This window comes from Lithobates pipiens, unplaced genomic scaffold, assembly GCF_037356315.1.
Source record: "Lithobates pipiens isolate NorthernLeopardFrog02 unplaced genomic scaffold, aLitPip1_a1.2 Scaffold_8, whole genome shotgun sequence".
Classification (NCBI taxonomy): domain Eukaryota; kingdom Metazoa; phylum Chordata; class Amphibia; order Anura; family Ranidae; genus Lithobates; species Lithobates pipiens.
In genome coordinates, this window is record NW_027507903.1 from 627,467,567 (window position 1) to 627,485,455 (window position 17,889).

Here is a 17,889-nt window from a genome sequence, read left to right on the forward strand (position 1 = left end):
GCACAATTCTCTTCTTCTTTAATGGGATAATAATGAAGCTGCTTTGCTGGTGATACTGATGGAGTTATGGCAAACTAATTTTTTTTTCTAGTGATATCAAGAATAATATTATTATTTATTTATTTTTATTTGTGCAAGTTACCACAACACCGTTATCCCGTAGTTTTTACGATCAAAGATACAACTATGTTGGTGTCCCTTGTCAATTTTACATTGTATTTTTTAAAATGTAACTGCCTACTCCCAAACTCTCATTTGAAATAAAACACATAGCCAAGTATTAGTCTGCAAAATATTTTTATTGTGCATTAAACAAATAAAACAAATAAAATTAGGCATGCTATCTGCCAATAGAACTTAATCAAAAAGTGCATTCTGTGCATCCAAAAATATAAAAAATATACCAAATCAAATCATTATTCAACCAAAAAAATAATAATAATCTCAAAGCAATAGCTCCAAGGCTGATAATAAATAACATGTTATTTCCTCCGATTTCGACAACATGTCTGGTTGAAGAATGGCCATTCAGAAACAAACTGAAAAACACAAATCAACTCTCACCAAACCAAACCCAAACCCAAAGGGTGGCGCTAAAGAGCTGAAAAACCACGTAGTACGTCTAGTTCGTCACTACGTTCGTAATTGTTGGCCAACATTTGTGTGACTGTGTGTATACAAGACAAGTGTGAGCCAACACCCTTCGAACAAAATTCCATGGTTTTGTTGTTGGAAAATCCGATCGTGTGTACGCGGCATAAGACGCATTGGATGCACTCACTGGCCACCAGCACTGGATGGATGAAGATGGATCAGGCATGATTATGTGATCATAAACTTTTGATTAATTTGACGGTAAATAGATAACAAAATACAAAACTAGATCAGCACAATTGGTCAGGCCTAGCTTCGGCAACAACAATTCTTGTTTTGGGGTAAAAGCTGGAGCTGGGCTTTAAAATATTTATTATTTCACCATATTATAGATGCAAAAGAAAATGCAAAAAAATAATATCACCATCATTGTACTTCTGGGGTTCCAAGGTCTTCATAATGCCAAGATTTTGTTCTTATTATTGCTGCTTATCATGTTCTGTTTGACCCTGATGGGGAACCTTTTGATCATTGCTCTGGTTTCATTAAGCAAAAACCTCCATTCCCCCATGTACTTCTTCATCACACAAGTGTCTATATTTGACCTCTTACTTACTACAGATATTGTTCCCAACATGTTCCCAATTATACTAAATGATGGGGGTACAATTACCTTGAGAAGCTGCATTGCTCAGTTCTTCTTCTTTGTCAATGTAGAAGCTGCTGAATGCCTCCTATTTGCAATGATGTCTTATGACAGGTATCTGGCCATCTGCAACCCATTCCACTATGGCACATTAATGAGTCCAATGTTTTGCCTTAAATCAATCGTTTTTACATGGCTTTTGAGTTTTGTGATGACTTTATCTGATGCCATTGCTACTTGGAATTTAGCATTTTGTGGAAATAATGTCATTGACCATTTCTTCTGTGATTTTACTCCTGTGTTGGGACTTGCCTGTTCCGATACTACCATAGTTCATATTCAGTCTTTTGTTTTTTGTGTTGTGGTATTAATTTGTCCATTCATAGCAGTCATTGTATCGTACATCTATATTGTCTATACCATTGTAAGGATCCCATCCATTACGGGAAGGAAGAAAGCTTTCTCCACTTGCAGTTCTCATCTCACTGTTGTGTGTCTATTTTATGGTGCACTGATATCGGTTTATGTTGTTCCCACTGAAGGACAATCCTTAATCATCAATAAAGTTTTGGCTCTCCTTTATACTGTAATGACTCCATTTCTTAACCCAGTCATTTACAGCTTCAGGAACCAAGACTTCAAGGAAGCTTTAAGGAAGTGGAGGCACCAGTTTCATCAAAATATTTAACAAGATTCATGTTACATTCCATATTGAAATTGAGTGCTTTCTAACGGCACATCATCTTATCTTATTTAACCACTTCAAAACCAGGCCTATTCTGACACTTCTCTCCACTATTCCCCCCTCCACCCTCCAAATATTATATATTTGTAAGCAGAGGCCCTAGAGAATAAAATGGTGGGTGTTGCAATTTTTTTTTATGTCACACAGTATTTGCGCAGCAGCTTTTTAAACACAATTTTTTTGGGGAAAAATACATTTTAGTGAATTTTATTGAAAAAAAGACAATATAATACCCAGTTGTTTGGTTAAATATACTGTGGGGGAATCTGATCCCCTGCAGATTTTGTACATTTGCCCACTTACAAAGATATGAAGGGTCTATAAATGTAATCATAGGTGTATTTTAAATGATAGAGACAGAATATCAACCAAAAATCCAGAAAAAAAAAAAAACACATGATACAAATGTTATAAATTGAGTTGCAGTTCAGTGAGTAAAATAAGCATTTGATCCCCAAGCAATACATGAATTTTTTCCTAGTTGGAGAAACCCTTCTTAGCAAGCACAGAGGTTAAGGCCCGTACACACGATCTGACTTTTTGACAACAAACATGCAAATTAGCTGTTTTGGAGCAACATCCGACCATGTGTACGCTCCATCGGACAAACTTTTTCCGCTTTCATCGGACTTTTGTTAGCTGTGCAAATGGACAAACTTTTTGACAACATAAGTCCGATGGAGCAAAGTCCGATCGTGTGTACACAAAACCATTGGACTTTTGAACAAAGTACAAACACTCATGCTCAGAACCAATGCAAAAGATCAGACAACAATACAGAAGTTGACCAAAGGTGACGCTGGAGTAATTGAACGTCCTCTTTTGAAGTGTCATCAGTACGCTGAAACGTCACTACGTTTGTGTTTGTTGCCTAAAAAGTCTGATTGTGTGTGTGCAATATAAATTTAGGGCCAACGTCCTTTGTACAAAAGTCCACAGGAACGTTTTTACAAAGTCCGATTGTGTGTATGGGGCTTAAGACGTTTCTTGTAGTTGGTTACTAGATTTGCACACATATCAGGAGGGATTTTAGTCCAGTGTTCTTTACAGATCTTCTTCAAATCCTTAAGTTTTCTTGGCTGGCAGTATGTTTTGGGTCATTGTCAAGCTGAAAAACCCATCCATGGCCCATCTTCAGTGTTCTGGCGGAGGGAAGATGGTTTTCATCCAAGGTTTCTCAGTACATGGCCCAATCCATTGGCCCCTCAATGCGGCAAAGTCAGTCTGTATGTTTAGCAGAGAAACAGCCCCAAAGCATAATGTTTCCAACTTCATGCTTGACTGTAGGGATGGCATCATGCCAATGAACATCTAAATGATTCAGGGAAGGACAGAGAAAATGATGTGGTCAGATAAAACCAAAATTGAGCTCTTTGGCATTAACTGGACTCACTGTGTTTGGAGGAAAAAAATGCTGACTATGACCCTAAGAACACCATTCCTACAGCCAAGCATGGAGATGGAAACATTATGCTTGAAAGGGGTGGTTCAAGTAGAAGCACGTTAAGGTCATGCAATGTCCTAGTCAGTCTTCAGTCCTTGATCCTATAGAAAATGTATGGAGGGAGCTGAAATTTTGAGTTTCTGAGAATCCTTAACCCCCCTGACGGTATTCCCGAGTCTGACTCGGGGTGGATTTTTTATACCAAGAGCGGTATCCCCGAGTCAGACTCGGGACTGCATCGCTGGATCCAGGAGGAGGTTTACTTACCTTCTCCCTCGGATCCAGTGTTGTCTCCCCGCTGTACGAGCGAGCCGTGTCTCGCTCGATGCGTTACATCGCCGATCTCCGTGCCCTGCGAGCGTTGCGACGCACGGGCACGGAGATCGGCGCCAAATTCAAAAAGTGAAACAAACAGTAAACATACAGTATAATGTAATCTTACAGATTACATTGCTGTATGTAAATATTTCACATCCCCGTTGTCCCTAGTGGTCTGCCCAGTGTCCTGCATGCAGTTTTATATAATAAAAACTGTTCTTTATGCCTGGAAACTGGAGATTGCCCATAGCAACCAAAACTGTCACTGTACATCAAAAATGATTTTAGACCAGCTAGAAAACAGCGATAATAAATTAGAATCACTCGCAGAATTGAGCGATAGCGATTTGTGGGGAGATCCGTCATCAAATACTGAAAAGTAATGACAGTGACAATTCTGCAACTGAGCAAATTTCAGTGTTTTTGATTTGATTAAATTATTGAATAATTTTTATTATTGTTATATTATTATTTGGTACAATTATTTATAATTATTTATTATATTATAATTTATGATTTAATTTTTCAAACTTTATCATACCCGGGATGTCTGCTAGACTCTGGTTTGGACAGATTTAAGAGAGTTATTCCTAAGAATTGCAGGACTACAATATAAAACGCCAAATTTTCATGCAAAATAATGGTACCGCTTTTAGCACCTAAAATCCGAAATAATCATACCGCCAGGGAGGTTAAGGATTTAGAGAAGATCTGTGAAGAGGATTGGACCAAAACCCCTGAGATGTGTGCAAACCTGATAACCAACTACAAGAATTGTCTTACCTCTGTGCTTGCCAACAAGGGTTTCTCCACCAAGTCATGTTTTGCTTGGGTATGAAAAACGTACTTTACTCACTGAACTGAAACTTCATTTATATTATTTGTTTAATGTGTATTTTTTTAATTTTTTTAATTACTGGTTGATCTTCTGTTTCTATCTATGATAAAAATTATAGACCCTTCATTTCTTTGTAAGTGGGCAAACTTACAAAATCTGCAGATTATCAAATACGTATTTCCCCCACTGTAAATAATGATGTTATGCAGAGTAAATAATGCCTAACATTGCACATGCTTGTGGAATGATGCCAAACTATGGTACTTAAAAATCTCCATAGGTGACACTTTAAAAAGCCTTTACAGGTTACCAGTTTAGAGCTCTGGCCTTCTCTCACTATGACTTTTGTGGCAATACCTCACATGCATGGTGTGATCGCAGTTTACATATGCATTCAGGACCGACAAATGAGTTTGCCTTTGTGCGTGAGCACGGTGGGGCGGGACGCTTTACTTTTTTTTTCTTTTCAAAATTTTTTATTGGTAACAAACAGATAGCAAATTCATAGAGTTACTCAAAATTCTTCAAAATAGCATGTTCATAGAGTTACTCAAAATTCTTCTAAAATTACTCTGTTATACATGAAAAGCTGGAGGAGACTTATGGCAAAATTAAGGATTTAGAGACCTGCTCGTAGTGGTATAACTTCTGTATTAGAAGGGTTCCAGAAACAACCAAAGATATCAATGCAATAGCGCATACTGAACCTTAATGAAAATGGCCCAACCTGATGCGGATGCTCTACACCAGGATACACAGGGTGCTTCTACAGATATTATTGTCAAACCACATTTCTTCCAAACTAAGGAAGCCATTATGAGGTTTGCCCAAGACAACTCAGACATCAAAGTCTTTGTCAGTAAGCTTCAAATCTTTGAGCATTTGGCTCCAATAACTATTACAAAAGAGGTTGCCCTTAAGCCATTGTTGATGCCTTTTGCTGTTCAAAACATCTGTTACCACTGGACATTTCCACTTTTCCTTCTTCTGCCAAACAAAGGCAAAAAATAAAATTACTAATGGACTTGGGCCCCATCTTTACCAGCCCCTCTTCTTACCCATCCTCTAGCAGGTTGGCTACTCCCTTATCTCCACTCTGGTCCAAGGCTATAGGAAAGTATAAATCTCCTGGTCTGAAGACCTGAATGTGGACTAGTGCCTACACCCCAAAATTCATTTATGCCTGCTGTGAACTGTTCTGTGTCTCTTTGTGAACCTTTATACTTTCTCTCTGCCTCAATTTCCTACTACTGGATATTTCACGTATTGATTGCCATTGGGAATCTACTGCATTGCTTGCTGGGATGCCCAGCCTGTTTATCATCTTATATTTTTCTATCTAAATATAAGTAAATATGAGGTTTTATTAAACTTTTAGGCAAGCAGGGACTTGTTTGTCAATCCCTTTCACCTTTTCATTACCACACCCCCTTCCTCTTCCTCACCCCCTTGCACCCCTCCCCCTCCTTTTTTTCTGTCTCTCAAGTGTAGCACTCACCCCCGAAGGAGCTGGTGAATTTTTATGGGCTTACCAATTACCTCCGCCAGCTCGCACTGGTTGTTCTTGTCTAGGGGTTCCAAGGGTTGATGACCCAGTAACTGTAGAGTCCGACACTTGAATTCCTTGTTAGGATTTTTATTTTGCATAAAACGGTTGAACAAACTCAGTCTCTAAGTTGGGAATAGAGGGTATCAGGGTAAAGTTTAGCTCAGGTGCTTGGAACTGCTGACTTCAATAAAAGTCTCTCTCTTTGTACACAATCCAGGGAATAGCCACTGGCAACATGAATCTTTAACTGTTGGATAAATCCTTAAGTTTGGGTTTAGCAGCCAGTAGGTAATTCTAGCTTTTCAAAGTCTCTCACACAGACTTGGTTGGAAACTTAGTTATAACTGGAAGTATAGAAGTAGGAACCTCTTACTGTACCAGAATCTTTCGGTCGGTCCCGCGATACAATAAGAATTGTGGTCAATGAGTGCCTCAGTCAGTTGTCTGCTCTTGTTTGACATTACTGATTTGATAAGTTACCTGGATAGCTTACTTCACTCATGCCTGTTACTTCTATTGAGTTTGTTGTTGTAATAATGCCACATTTCATCACCGACTTTCATTTTTTTGGTTACCATCTAACTTCTATTGTTTGGCTTGCTTCTAATGCCGCGTACACACGATCAAACAAGCGGGTGGAAAAGTCCGGCAAACTCAAGTCCACCGGACAATCCCCCCGTGTGTAGCCTCCGGCATACTTTTTTGACCTGAAAGTACGGCGGACTTAGAATGTAGTTTTACACTCCAATCTTCGCGAAGGAGACGCCGATGGCCCCACCACCTGGTATGGACTTAAAGGGGAACCCCAACGCTGAAAAAAATCGGCGTGGGGGTCCCCCCAAGTCCACAACAGACCCTTGTCCGAGCACGCTACCCAGCTGGCCAGGAAAGGAGGGTCGAGCGAGCACCCCCCTCCTGAGCCGTACCAGGCCGCGTGCCCTCAACATTGGGGGTGCCTTGGGGAAGGGGGGGGCGGACGGCCCCCCCACCCCAAAGCACCTTGTCCCCATGTTGATGAGGACAAGGGCCTCTTCCTGACAACCCTGGCCGTTGGTTGTCAGGGTCTGTGGGCGGGGCGCTTATCGGAATCCGGGAGCCCCCTTTAATAAGGGGGCCCCCGGATACCGCCCCCCCCACCCTATGTGAATGAGTATGGGGTACAATGTACCCCTACCCATTCATCTGTAAAATAAAGTACAAAAAAAAGCACACAAGATAAAATTATTTATTGCACAGCTCCGGGGGTCTTCCGTCTTCGGGGGTCTTCTCGCCGGAATCCTCCGCTATCTTCTTGTAGCTCTTTTACTAGCGGAGGGGCCCGGCTTTCTTTTTCGTCGCCGCGGCCTCTTGTTCCCCTCTTCGGTTCTTCTGCCGGGCCACCGCGCCTTCTTATAGTTCTTTTACAGGCGGTGGCACGGTCTTCTGCCGCCGCCCCCACCGCCGCCAACGCCGCCTTCTGTTCTTCTTCTTCTCCTTCTTCTCCTGGAGATGTTGACTCGACGTTCTCTCCTGCCGCAATGCCAGGGACGCGTTGCGCGGCGACTGATATAGGGACAAGGGGCGGTGTCACATGGGTTGATGACTTATAAGAAGTCGCGGTGGCCCGGCAGAAGAACCGAAGAGGGGGACAAGACCCCCGAAGTCGGAAGAAGAGGCCATGGTGACGAAGAAGAAAGCCGGGCTCCTCCGCTAGTAAAAGAGCTACAAGAAGATAGCGGAGGAGTCCGGCGAGAAGACCCCCGAAGACGGAAGACCCCCGGAGCTGTGCAATAAATTATTTTATCTTGTGTGTTTTTTTTTGTACTTTATTTTACAGGTGAATGGGTAGGGGTACATTGTACCCCATACTCATTCACATAGGGTGGGGGGCCGGTATCCGGGGGCCCCCTTATTAAAGGGGGCTCCCGGATTCCGATAAGCCCCCCACCTGCAGACCCCGACAACCAACGGCCAGGGTTGTTGGGAAGAGGCCATTGTCCTCATCAACATGGGGACAAGGTGCTTTGGGGTGGGGGGGCCGCACGGCCCCCCCTTTCCCAAGGCACCCCCCATGTTGAGGGCACGCGGCCTGGTGCGGCTCGGAGGGGGGGGCGCTCGCTCGCCCCTCCTTTCCTGGCCGAATTTTTTGGACGTTGGGGTTCCCCTTTAAGTCCATACCATGTAGCGGGGCCAGCGGCGTCTCCCTCACGGGCCCCGCCTACCTGGAGACGCGCTCGTAATGAGCGGACTTTCCTCCGCGTGCGTGGGCGAGTCCGTTCAGCAGGGCAGATAGTACGGCGGACTTAGTACGCCGTATTAGTCAGCTGAAAAAGTGCCGTGTGTGGGCAAGTAGCCCGTTCGGAAAGTCCGATGGACAGTCTGGCGGGAAGTCCGCCAGACTAAGTACGTCGGATAGACGGCTCTAAGTCCGTTGGATAGACGGCTACGTGTGTACGCGGCATAAGTCATCCTTAGTACTCCAGTACAGTACTTAGTCCCTGGATTGCACCGCCAACTCACTTACTCAATTACACTTTCTCTATCACACCCTAATGAATTCACAACCTAACATGAAGATCACGATAAAACTGGTTTCCCACAATGTACAGGGCCTTAATTCCCCATCAAAATGTTTTAAAGCCTACTACTACTCCATAAGAGTGGAAGTGGTAGCTTTTCAGGAAGCCCACCTCTCGCTCCACAATATTTTCACAGACAATTTCCTATCTGCTAATTTGCCAATGCAACCCAGAAAAAAATGAGGTGTCGTGTTGTGCATATCACCTTGGGTACCCTTCTCAGAATCCAAAATAGTCGGAGATAAAGTTACCTGCTACTGATGGGCCAATTGGGTGAACATTTGGTGACTTTCCTAGTCTATTATGCCCCAAATTCTAAACTGTTCCAATTTTCCAAGAATGTTTCTGCTCCCTACACCCTGAACTAGAAGGGGAATTGATCCTGGCCAGAGACTCTAATCTAGCCTTAGATCAGATCTTAGATAAATCCCATGTGGTGATTTATAGACACCCCTTAAACAAAGCCATAATATAGCTGAGCTTTTTTTCAGCAATAACCTGATAGATGCATGAAGGGAACTGAATCTGACAGCCTAGGGACCTATCTCACTCCAGCAATGGACTCCCTGTATAAACCCCCTTAGCGCCAGCCCTACGCATATATGCAGCTTAAGCTTTAAGGGGTTATACCAGGATAATGCCTGCAGCTGTAAGCATCATCCCTGTACTATTTTTTAGAGAAGGTGGTCGGCTCTTCAGGGATAACAACTGCTGCGGCTCAAAGCTTGTTATCCCAAAGGAGCGAGAGGGAACTTCACCCACTTCTACTGCCTTCCACCACTCTTCCCAGGCCTCCCATCCCACTGGATGACCTGAACCATGATCTGGCACTACCGCCGGCTAGTGTGAGATGGAAATGGTTTTGTTCCAGTCTCCCATAGGTAAACATGAAAGCGACGTCCAGTTTAAACGGGTGATCCCAGGTAGGGTTCTAAAACATATGCAAGCGACACCCCCTCTTTTTATTAGGAACAATAATACCGCATACACACGATTGGATTTCTCATCAGAAAAAGCTCTGATGGAATTCCAAAGGCCACACCAAATTCTGATAGTTTAGAACGCTGTGACGTACAACACGTACTACGGGACTAGAAAAACGAAGGTTAATAGCCAGTAGCCAATAGCTTCTGTCTCGTAGTTGAATCTGAGCATGCATGATTTTTGGCGTGTTGGAATTGCATACACACGATCGGAATTTCCGATATAAAGTATTTCCGTCTGGAAAATTGAGAACATGCTATCAATTTTTGGCTGGTGAACAGCTAAAATCCGATGGAGCATACACACGGTCGCATTTTCCGATGAAAAGCTCTCATCTGTCTTTTTCTGGCTGGAATTCCGATCGTGTGTACGCGGCATAACATTTTTAAAGTTTTTATTTTTTGCGCTATAAACAAAAAATAGCGCCAATTTTGAAAAAAACACAATATTTTGTACTTTTTCCTATAATAAATATCTATTTATTTATTTTTTTAAAAGCTAATTTTTTCTTAGTTTAGGCTGATAGGTATTCTTCTACATATTTTTGGTAAAAAAATTGCATTAAGAGCACAAGCGGATAAGTGGACCCCAGATGACGACAGCCGAAACACGTCGGGTGGACCCCTTACAGACATCGCTGTTTCTCTATTTTATGCTATAAACGATCAACCGAAATGTGAGTGTTCATTTTGTTATTTATTTTAAATAAACTACTTGATAAACGGTATCACGCTATGCCAGTTTTTCCTTTGCATGGTCTATGATACCCGAACTCCTTATTCCCATCTGACGATTGAAAATCCTATGATGGTCACTACTGATGAATAGATGGTTTGAGGTTTCCCGGAGACGATATTTATGACTCATTATCCTCATTGGGTTTATGATAACCAACAGGCCTGTTTGACTTGAGAGGCGTAAGCCCCTTTAAGTCCACGTCATCTGGTAAGCCTCCTCCCTTTACTATGGTGGTGGTGTCATTCTTCTATGCTTCTAAACGTCACATCAGAGGCTGAGCTCCACTCTTTAATAATACTTCACATTTGGATTTTTGACTCACACTATACATTTGAAAGAGTGTGAAGAGTACTCACTTGATAGACTCTAATTTGAATTTAATTGTGTTTTTCTGTTCACATTATTTGTGTTATTTTATTCACTTTATTGATTTGTCGATATTTATTATCACAGGTACTTAAGATATTTATGTGGTTTCTGTTTTTGCAACTTAAGGGCCACACTTTTTTCGTTTCAACTATTGTATTCACTGTTTTGTCTATAGCAGTGTTGGCAGCTAGGTTGCTCATATTTATGTTCACAGCGCAGTATTTTCCATTAAAAAAAAACATTAAGCTTGGTTTGCGCAAAAGTTATAGTGTCTACAAAATAGGGGATCGATTTATAGCATTTTTATAATTTTTTTTTACTAGAAATGGCGGCGATCTGCGATTTTTATCATGACAGCGACATTATGGCGGACACATCAGACAATTTTGACACATTTTTGGGACCATTGGCATTAATACAGCGATCAATGCTATAAAAATGCACTGATTGACCGCTAGGATACAGGACCGGCTGGAGGCTCATGACGTGGTCTGGAGCCCATGAAATCTCCGGGAGGACCGGATGTGACCAGGTGCGGGGACTACACACGGTGATTACCCCCTCTTCCCTTTTTCCTCCCTCGACCCCCTCCCCCCCTTTTTTTTTCTTTTCTTATCCCTTTTATCTTCTCTTCTCTCGCCTTTATTCTTCCTTTTCTTTTCCCTCTCACTTAGTATTCCCTACCCTTTTTCTTTTCTTTTTTTCTCTTCTGTAGCTCTCGTTTCCTTATCTTTCATCGCTCCTCTAGAAAGTTGCTTTAATGATAACGATTGGAGTGAGCAGTAATATTTGTAGATCTCTGTCTCTATGTATTGGGCTATCTCACTGGACACAGCGATGGGTAGCATTATATAACTAACCCCAGTGATGGCCCGGATGACCGCAGAGGAGTCTCTTTGGCCTGGTCCGTACCTAATCCAGGAGGCCTCCTTTTGTAGGTCGATGGGCGGAGGCCCCTAGCGACTGTTCACTTACTTTCTTGTTGAGCTTATGTGATGATGTAACGCATAAGGTGTATTGCATTGTTTCAACCGAATAAAAAGTTATTTGCAAAAAATAAATAAAAATGCACTGATTACTGTAAACATGTCACCGACAGTGAAGGGTTAACACTAGGGGGTGATCGAGGGGTTAACTGTGTTCCCTGGGAGGTGATTCTAACGGAAGGGGAGGGACTAACTAGAGGAAGTGACAGATCGTAGTTCCTAGCTAATATTAACACATAATCTGTCACTCCTCTCAGAACTAGCCATGAGCATCAGCACCCCAGCTGAGCAGCGGGCACGCACGCCTGCTATACCGACCCTGTGAGCCAACGTATAGCTACAACGGCTCATGCAGGGGAGCCAACCTGCCACAGTATAACTGTGGCGGTTGGTAGGGAAGCGGTTAAAGTCCATACTATCCTCAACCAAATGCCCCCTCTTGAATTATTCTAGGACGTAGGTACTTTCTAATAATTTTTTATTGTGGCACATACTATATATCTGGAATACAGCTTTACATTTTGTTGATTCCTACACATGTAATGACTCAAGATCCGAAAAAAAACATCCCAACTTTTAAGCTAAATCATTTTAAAACACAACTAAAATAAAAAGAAACACAATGAGGAATACAGTTGACATTGAGACATTAGTAAAACTTTGATGCAAACCAACCATTACTTTGTAAAAGTTTGTTAACTACAACTAAGAGTATAATCACATGAGAATATCAATTCTCTATTGTAAATTCTCAATAGGCTATTAAGTAATTTTCTAATGCGTATATAATGTTTAATATATTATTCTTTTGCCTCATAATATCAGTCAGCCTGGTCTGTCTGCTAGTATCCATCGGCATGGTTGAACAAGATGGACTTGTGTCTTTTTTCAACCAGACTAACTATGTAATTGTGTGACTTGTCACCCAAACTTTACACCCCGGATTATATGATCATCATCTTCTCTGTGTAATTTGATTTATTCATCATTATTTTATAAACTGAAAGACATAGATGTAAACAACTGACCATTAAAAACGTTTATTGCATTATGCGCACATACTCGGCATCAATCCTATCTCAGAGAAACAAAAGCTATCAGAAGTTCAACAAATGCCAATGTATGCTGAGATCTGAAGGTATCTCTAAACATCTGTTCCTGATTCTCTATGCCCTTGTATACACGGTCGGAGATTCCGCCAACCAAATCCATCGGATTTTGTCCGACGTATTTTGTCCGAAACTGTTGTATACACACGGTTGGGCGAAGTTGTCGGAATGTCCGATCGTTCAGAACGTGATGACGTTATTTCGTTACGACGGGACTATGTTCAGGCTAGTAGCCAATAGCTTTGATGTAGGAATTTGATCTGAGCATGCATGGCACTTTGACCGATCGGAATTCTCTACACATGATCGGAGTATGTCCGATCGGAGCATTTTGTTGGAAAATATTTTTGGCAAGTTGGAAAATTTGGTCCAACAGATATTCCGACGGAAACAGTCCGATGCAGACCACACACAGTCGGAATATCTGACAAAATGCTCCGATCGGACACATTCCGTTGGAATCTCTGATTATGTGTACAAGGGCTTAGAGTTATCAGTATTATGCAGTGATTGTATTCTGATAAATATGGGTATAATGTAATTTATTTTTTTTAGCTATATAGACTTCCATGTGTTAGCCGGGAAATTTTTAAAGAAAAGATTTATGGGATAAGTACTGTAAGTGAAATCATCACCAAAAGCTAAAGGTTCTCTATTTTAACTGGTAAGAAATGTGTCCCTCTTGTGATTTTCTTATTTAACCACTTACAGACCGGACCATTTTGCTGGCTTAAGACCAGACCACTTTTTGCGATTCGCTACTGCGTCATTTTAACTGACAATTGCACGGTCGTGCGACGTGGCTCCTAAACAAAATTGACGTCCTTTTTTCCCCACAAATAGAGCTTTCTTTTGGTGGTATTTGATCACCCCTGCGGTTTTTATTTTTTGCACTATAAACAAAAACAGAGCGACAATTTTGAAAAAAACACATTATTTTTTACTTTTTGTTATAATAAATATCCCCCAAAAATATATAAAAAAAACATTTTTTTTCCTCAGTTTAGGCCGATACGTATTCTTCTACATATTTTTGGTAAAAAATAAATCGCAATAAGCGATTATTGATTGGTTTGCGCAAAAGTTATAGCGTTTACAAAATAAGGGATAGTTTTATGGCATTTTTATTTATATATTTTTTCCTAGTAATGGCGGCGATCAGCGATTTTTATTGTGACTGCGACATTATGGCGGACACATCGGAAATTTTTGACACATTTTTGGGACCATTGTCATTTATACAGCAATCACTGCTATATAAATGCAGTGATTCCTGTGTAAATGACAATGGCAGTGAAGGGGTTAACCAGGGGTGGCAGTGTAGGGGTTAAGTGTTCCTAGGGGCGTGTTACTAACTGTGGGGTGCTGGTCTTTGTTTTAGTGAATACTGATCTCTGCTCCAATCACATGGAGCAGAGATCAGCGTCACTTGTTGCTAGGCAGAACAGGCAGATGCTGTTTACAACGGCATCTCTTCATTCAGCCACCCCGTGAGACAATTGCGGGTATGCCCGCGGCCATCAAGTCCGCGAGACCCGCGACCGGACTCACGGGGGTCCCGACACGTAAGCACGCCACCGGCGGTACGCACGAGATGGCAGGGCGGCATTTAAAAATGGACGTACCTGTATGCCAATATGCCTGCCCGTGCCATTCTGCCGACGTACATTGGCGTGCGCCGGTCGGGAAGTGATTAAATAGATTTTTATTTTATGTATTTTATATTTTTTTATAAGAGTAAAGAATTGCAAAATTACAAATGTATGTGCGGCACAGTCATGTCTGACAGCCATAGTGAAGAATGAAGGTGTGGCATGTATTCTGCTATACAAGCAGCACATACTGTACATAGGATTCAAAAATAAGGCTTATTGGTCTGATGAATACTTTTAGATGAAGAAACAGCAATGGGAACCATAGCATCTTGCAGAAGAAATGTTAGAACATACATAAAGCACTTAAAGAAAGCAATCAGATCTGATAGGATTTCCAGTTTGCAACTATATTCTCAATTTTAAACCGTAGCATTCCTGATTGTACATTGTTGGTAGTTCAAGTCAAGGGGTGTTTTGTAATAACACAACCCTCTCTGAACAATATTTGCATGCAGTGAATTCCTCTGATCAGAAATGCAGAGATGCAGAAAAATATAGAAACGAGAAAAAGAGAAAAGGGAGACAGAAGAATACTTGCTCTCACCTGGCCAAGGACCCCAGTGATCAAACAGTCGCTCAGGGTAAGGTTTGTAAGCAGTGGTGGCTGATGTTTCTTTTGGGGGGGCGAGCGGCAAACAACCATCACCCCCCTCCCGGTTGGTTGGTCAGTGGCACCCCCTTTACCACATCAGTTGCAGCAGACAGGCTCCTAAGGGCAGGGGGCAGCAGGCTCTTATGGGTGGGTTGTTGGCTCTTATGTGCGGGATGTGGGCTCCTATGGGCATCAGGTTGCGGGCTCCTAAGGGCAGGTTACAGGCTCCTACTGGCAGTGGGGTGCGTGCCCCTATGGGCTGCGGGCAGTGGCTTCTGTGTCCCTTCTGTATAACCGCAGCTTCCACCGTGCGGCTCCTCCCTCCTCCTCCTAGGTGTCCAATAGGATCACCTGTCCTTTCAGCCAATCGAGTGTCAAAACTCGCTTCCTGATTGGCTGGAAGGAGGATCAGTGTTACAACAGAGAATATTGAGTCAGTGTAACACACCTGGGTGGGCTCAGAGCGCACTCTCTGCAACCGGAGCCCACCCTATATTGAAGCCTATTAGAGCCTCTGGCTCTAATCGGTGCTTTAAAAAAACACCCACTCCGCATTGGAATCCATGTGCCTGTGTCCTGAAAGGGGTCGGACGTATTGATAGGGGTGGCGGTGATGGACGTGGGGCGCGCTGCCCAAGTGCCCTTAATGGACAGGCTGCCCCTAAAAGTACTGAATTCAAATATCAGTGCATATTGGTCAGATGAGTGAAAGATTAGGCTGGCATGCCAACATAATTGGAAAAGAGGACAAGGGTTCCCCACTATGGGACTTTTAAGTCCTATAGTTATCAAAGTACACCAATCTTATGTTAAAAATATCTAAATACTAATTTTATTGAGAACAATAGTTAAAAGAAATCAGGCTGATATCACGAGGCATGAACAATAAACAACAATGTACATGAATCAGTACTATACACTGTCCCTGTCACTGACTTGCTAAGTTTAGTGATAGCTTAGCAAGTCATTTTCAAACTTGCAGCCCAATTGCTTGCTATCTGGGGTGCAGCACCATGACAGATGCAGAAAAAACAGGGTCAATTGTATGGCAGACATAACTGGTAAAAGAAGACTAATGCCAGGTACACACAATCGTAATTTTCGTTGCAAAAACCTTGGATGGTTTTACAGACGGAATTCCACTCAAGCTTGCCTTGCATACACACGGTCACACAAAAGTTCTCAGAGATTTTGACTGTCAAGAACGCGGTGACGTACAACAGTATGACGAGCCGAGAAAATGAAGTTCAATGCTTCCGAGCATGTGTCAAATTGTTTCCGAGCATGCGTAGGAATTTTGCGCTTCAGACAATCGGAATTTCCGATAGGAACGTTTTCCATCGGAAAAATGGAGAACCTGCTCTCAATCTTTTACTGGCAGAAATTCCACCAACAAAAGCCAGATGGAGCATACACAAGGTCGGAAATTTACTACCAAAAGCTCACATCTGACTTTTGCTGGCGGAATTTCCAATCGTGTGTACGGGGCATTACATTTGAGGTGACTTGTTCCTTGAAAAATCATTGCCTCGCTGCTTTCTCAGCCACTTTAAGTAATTACTCAATTCCAGTTGTTAAAGTATTTCTTCCTCTGCCTCATGCTGTGGTTTCAAACTCTGTCCCTACAGGATGTACAGTACAGTGCCTTAAAAAAGTATTCATTGTGCAAATATTGTGAAACATAAAAAAATGCAACTAGCACTATTTTATTCTCCAGGGTCTCTTCTTTCAGAATATTATATCATTGGTAGACAAGTGGTTAAAAAGTCATCACTTTGCTGTTCACCGCCTGCTGAAAGTAATGGATGAGTCAGATGGTTAAATATACAGTAAGTTTCTCCGACTGCACGATATGGTTCCTCCTGATGCCTCATACAGTGCCTTGAAAAAGTATTCATACCCCATGAAATGTTCCACATTTTGTCATTTTATAACCAAAAATGTAAATGTATTTTATTGGGATTTTATGTGATAGACCAACACGAAGTGGCACATAATTGTGAAGTGGATGGAAAATGATAAATGGTTTTCAATTTTTTTTTACAAATAAACATGTAAAAAATGTGGCATGCATTTGTATTCAGCCCCCCGAAGTCAATACTTTGTAGAACCTCCTTTCACTGCAATTACAGCTGAAAGTCTTTTTGGGATGTCTCTACCAGCTTTGCACATCTAGAGAGTAAAATGTTTGCCCATTTTTCTTTGCAAAATAGCTCAAGCTCTGTCAGATTGGATAGAGAGCATCTGTGAACAGCAATTTTCAAGTCTTGCCACAGATTCTCAATTGGATTTAGGTCTGGACTTTGGCTGGGCAATTCTTAGCCCTTGTACACACGGTCAGACATTCCGACAACAAAATCTGTCGTATTTTATCCAAAACTTGTGTTGCATATACACAGTCGAACAAAGTTGTCGGAAAGTCAGTGTTCAGAACAATGTTCAGAACGTGATGACGTAATTTTGTTACGACGGAACTACGTTCAGGCTAGTAGCCAATAGCTTTGGTCTAGGAATTCGATCTGAGCATGTGTGGCACTTTGTCCAGTCGGAATTCTCTACAAACGATCGGACAAAGTCCGATCAGATCATGTTGTCGGAAAATTTTATAGCCCAGCTCTAAAACTTTGTCCGTCGGTCCGATGGAACCCACACACGGTCGGATTATCCGACAACATGGTCCGATTGGACATTTTCCGTCGGAATGTCCGACCGTGTGTACAAGGGCTAACACATGTAGAAAAAATGATCTGCACTCTCAGAATTT

The 17,889-nt window shown here is 42.0% G+C and overlaps 1 protein-coding gene across 1 annotated transcript; it reads left to right on the forward strand.

Moving 5' to 3' along the window:
* The first annotated feature begins 995 nt into the window (after positions 1-995).
* On the forward strand, positions 996-2,122 carry LOC143963993 (olfactory receptor 6J1-like). The gene has a single exon (XM_077473717.1). It carries the CDS (start codon positions 999-1,001, stop codon positions 1,926-1,928), a length of 930 nt encoding a protein of 309 aa, XP_077329843.1. The 5' UTR covers positions 996-998; the 3' UTR covers positions 1,929-2,122.
* Positions 2,123-17,889: the final 15,767 nt, after the last annotated feature.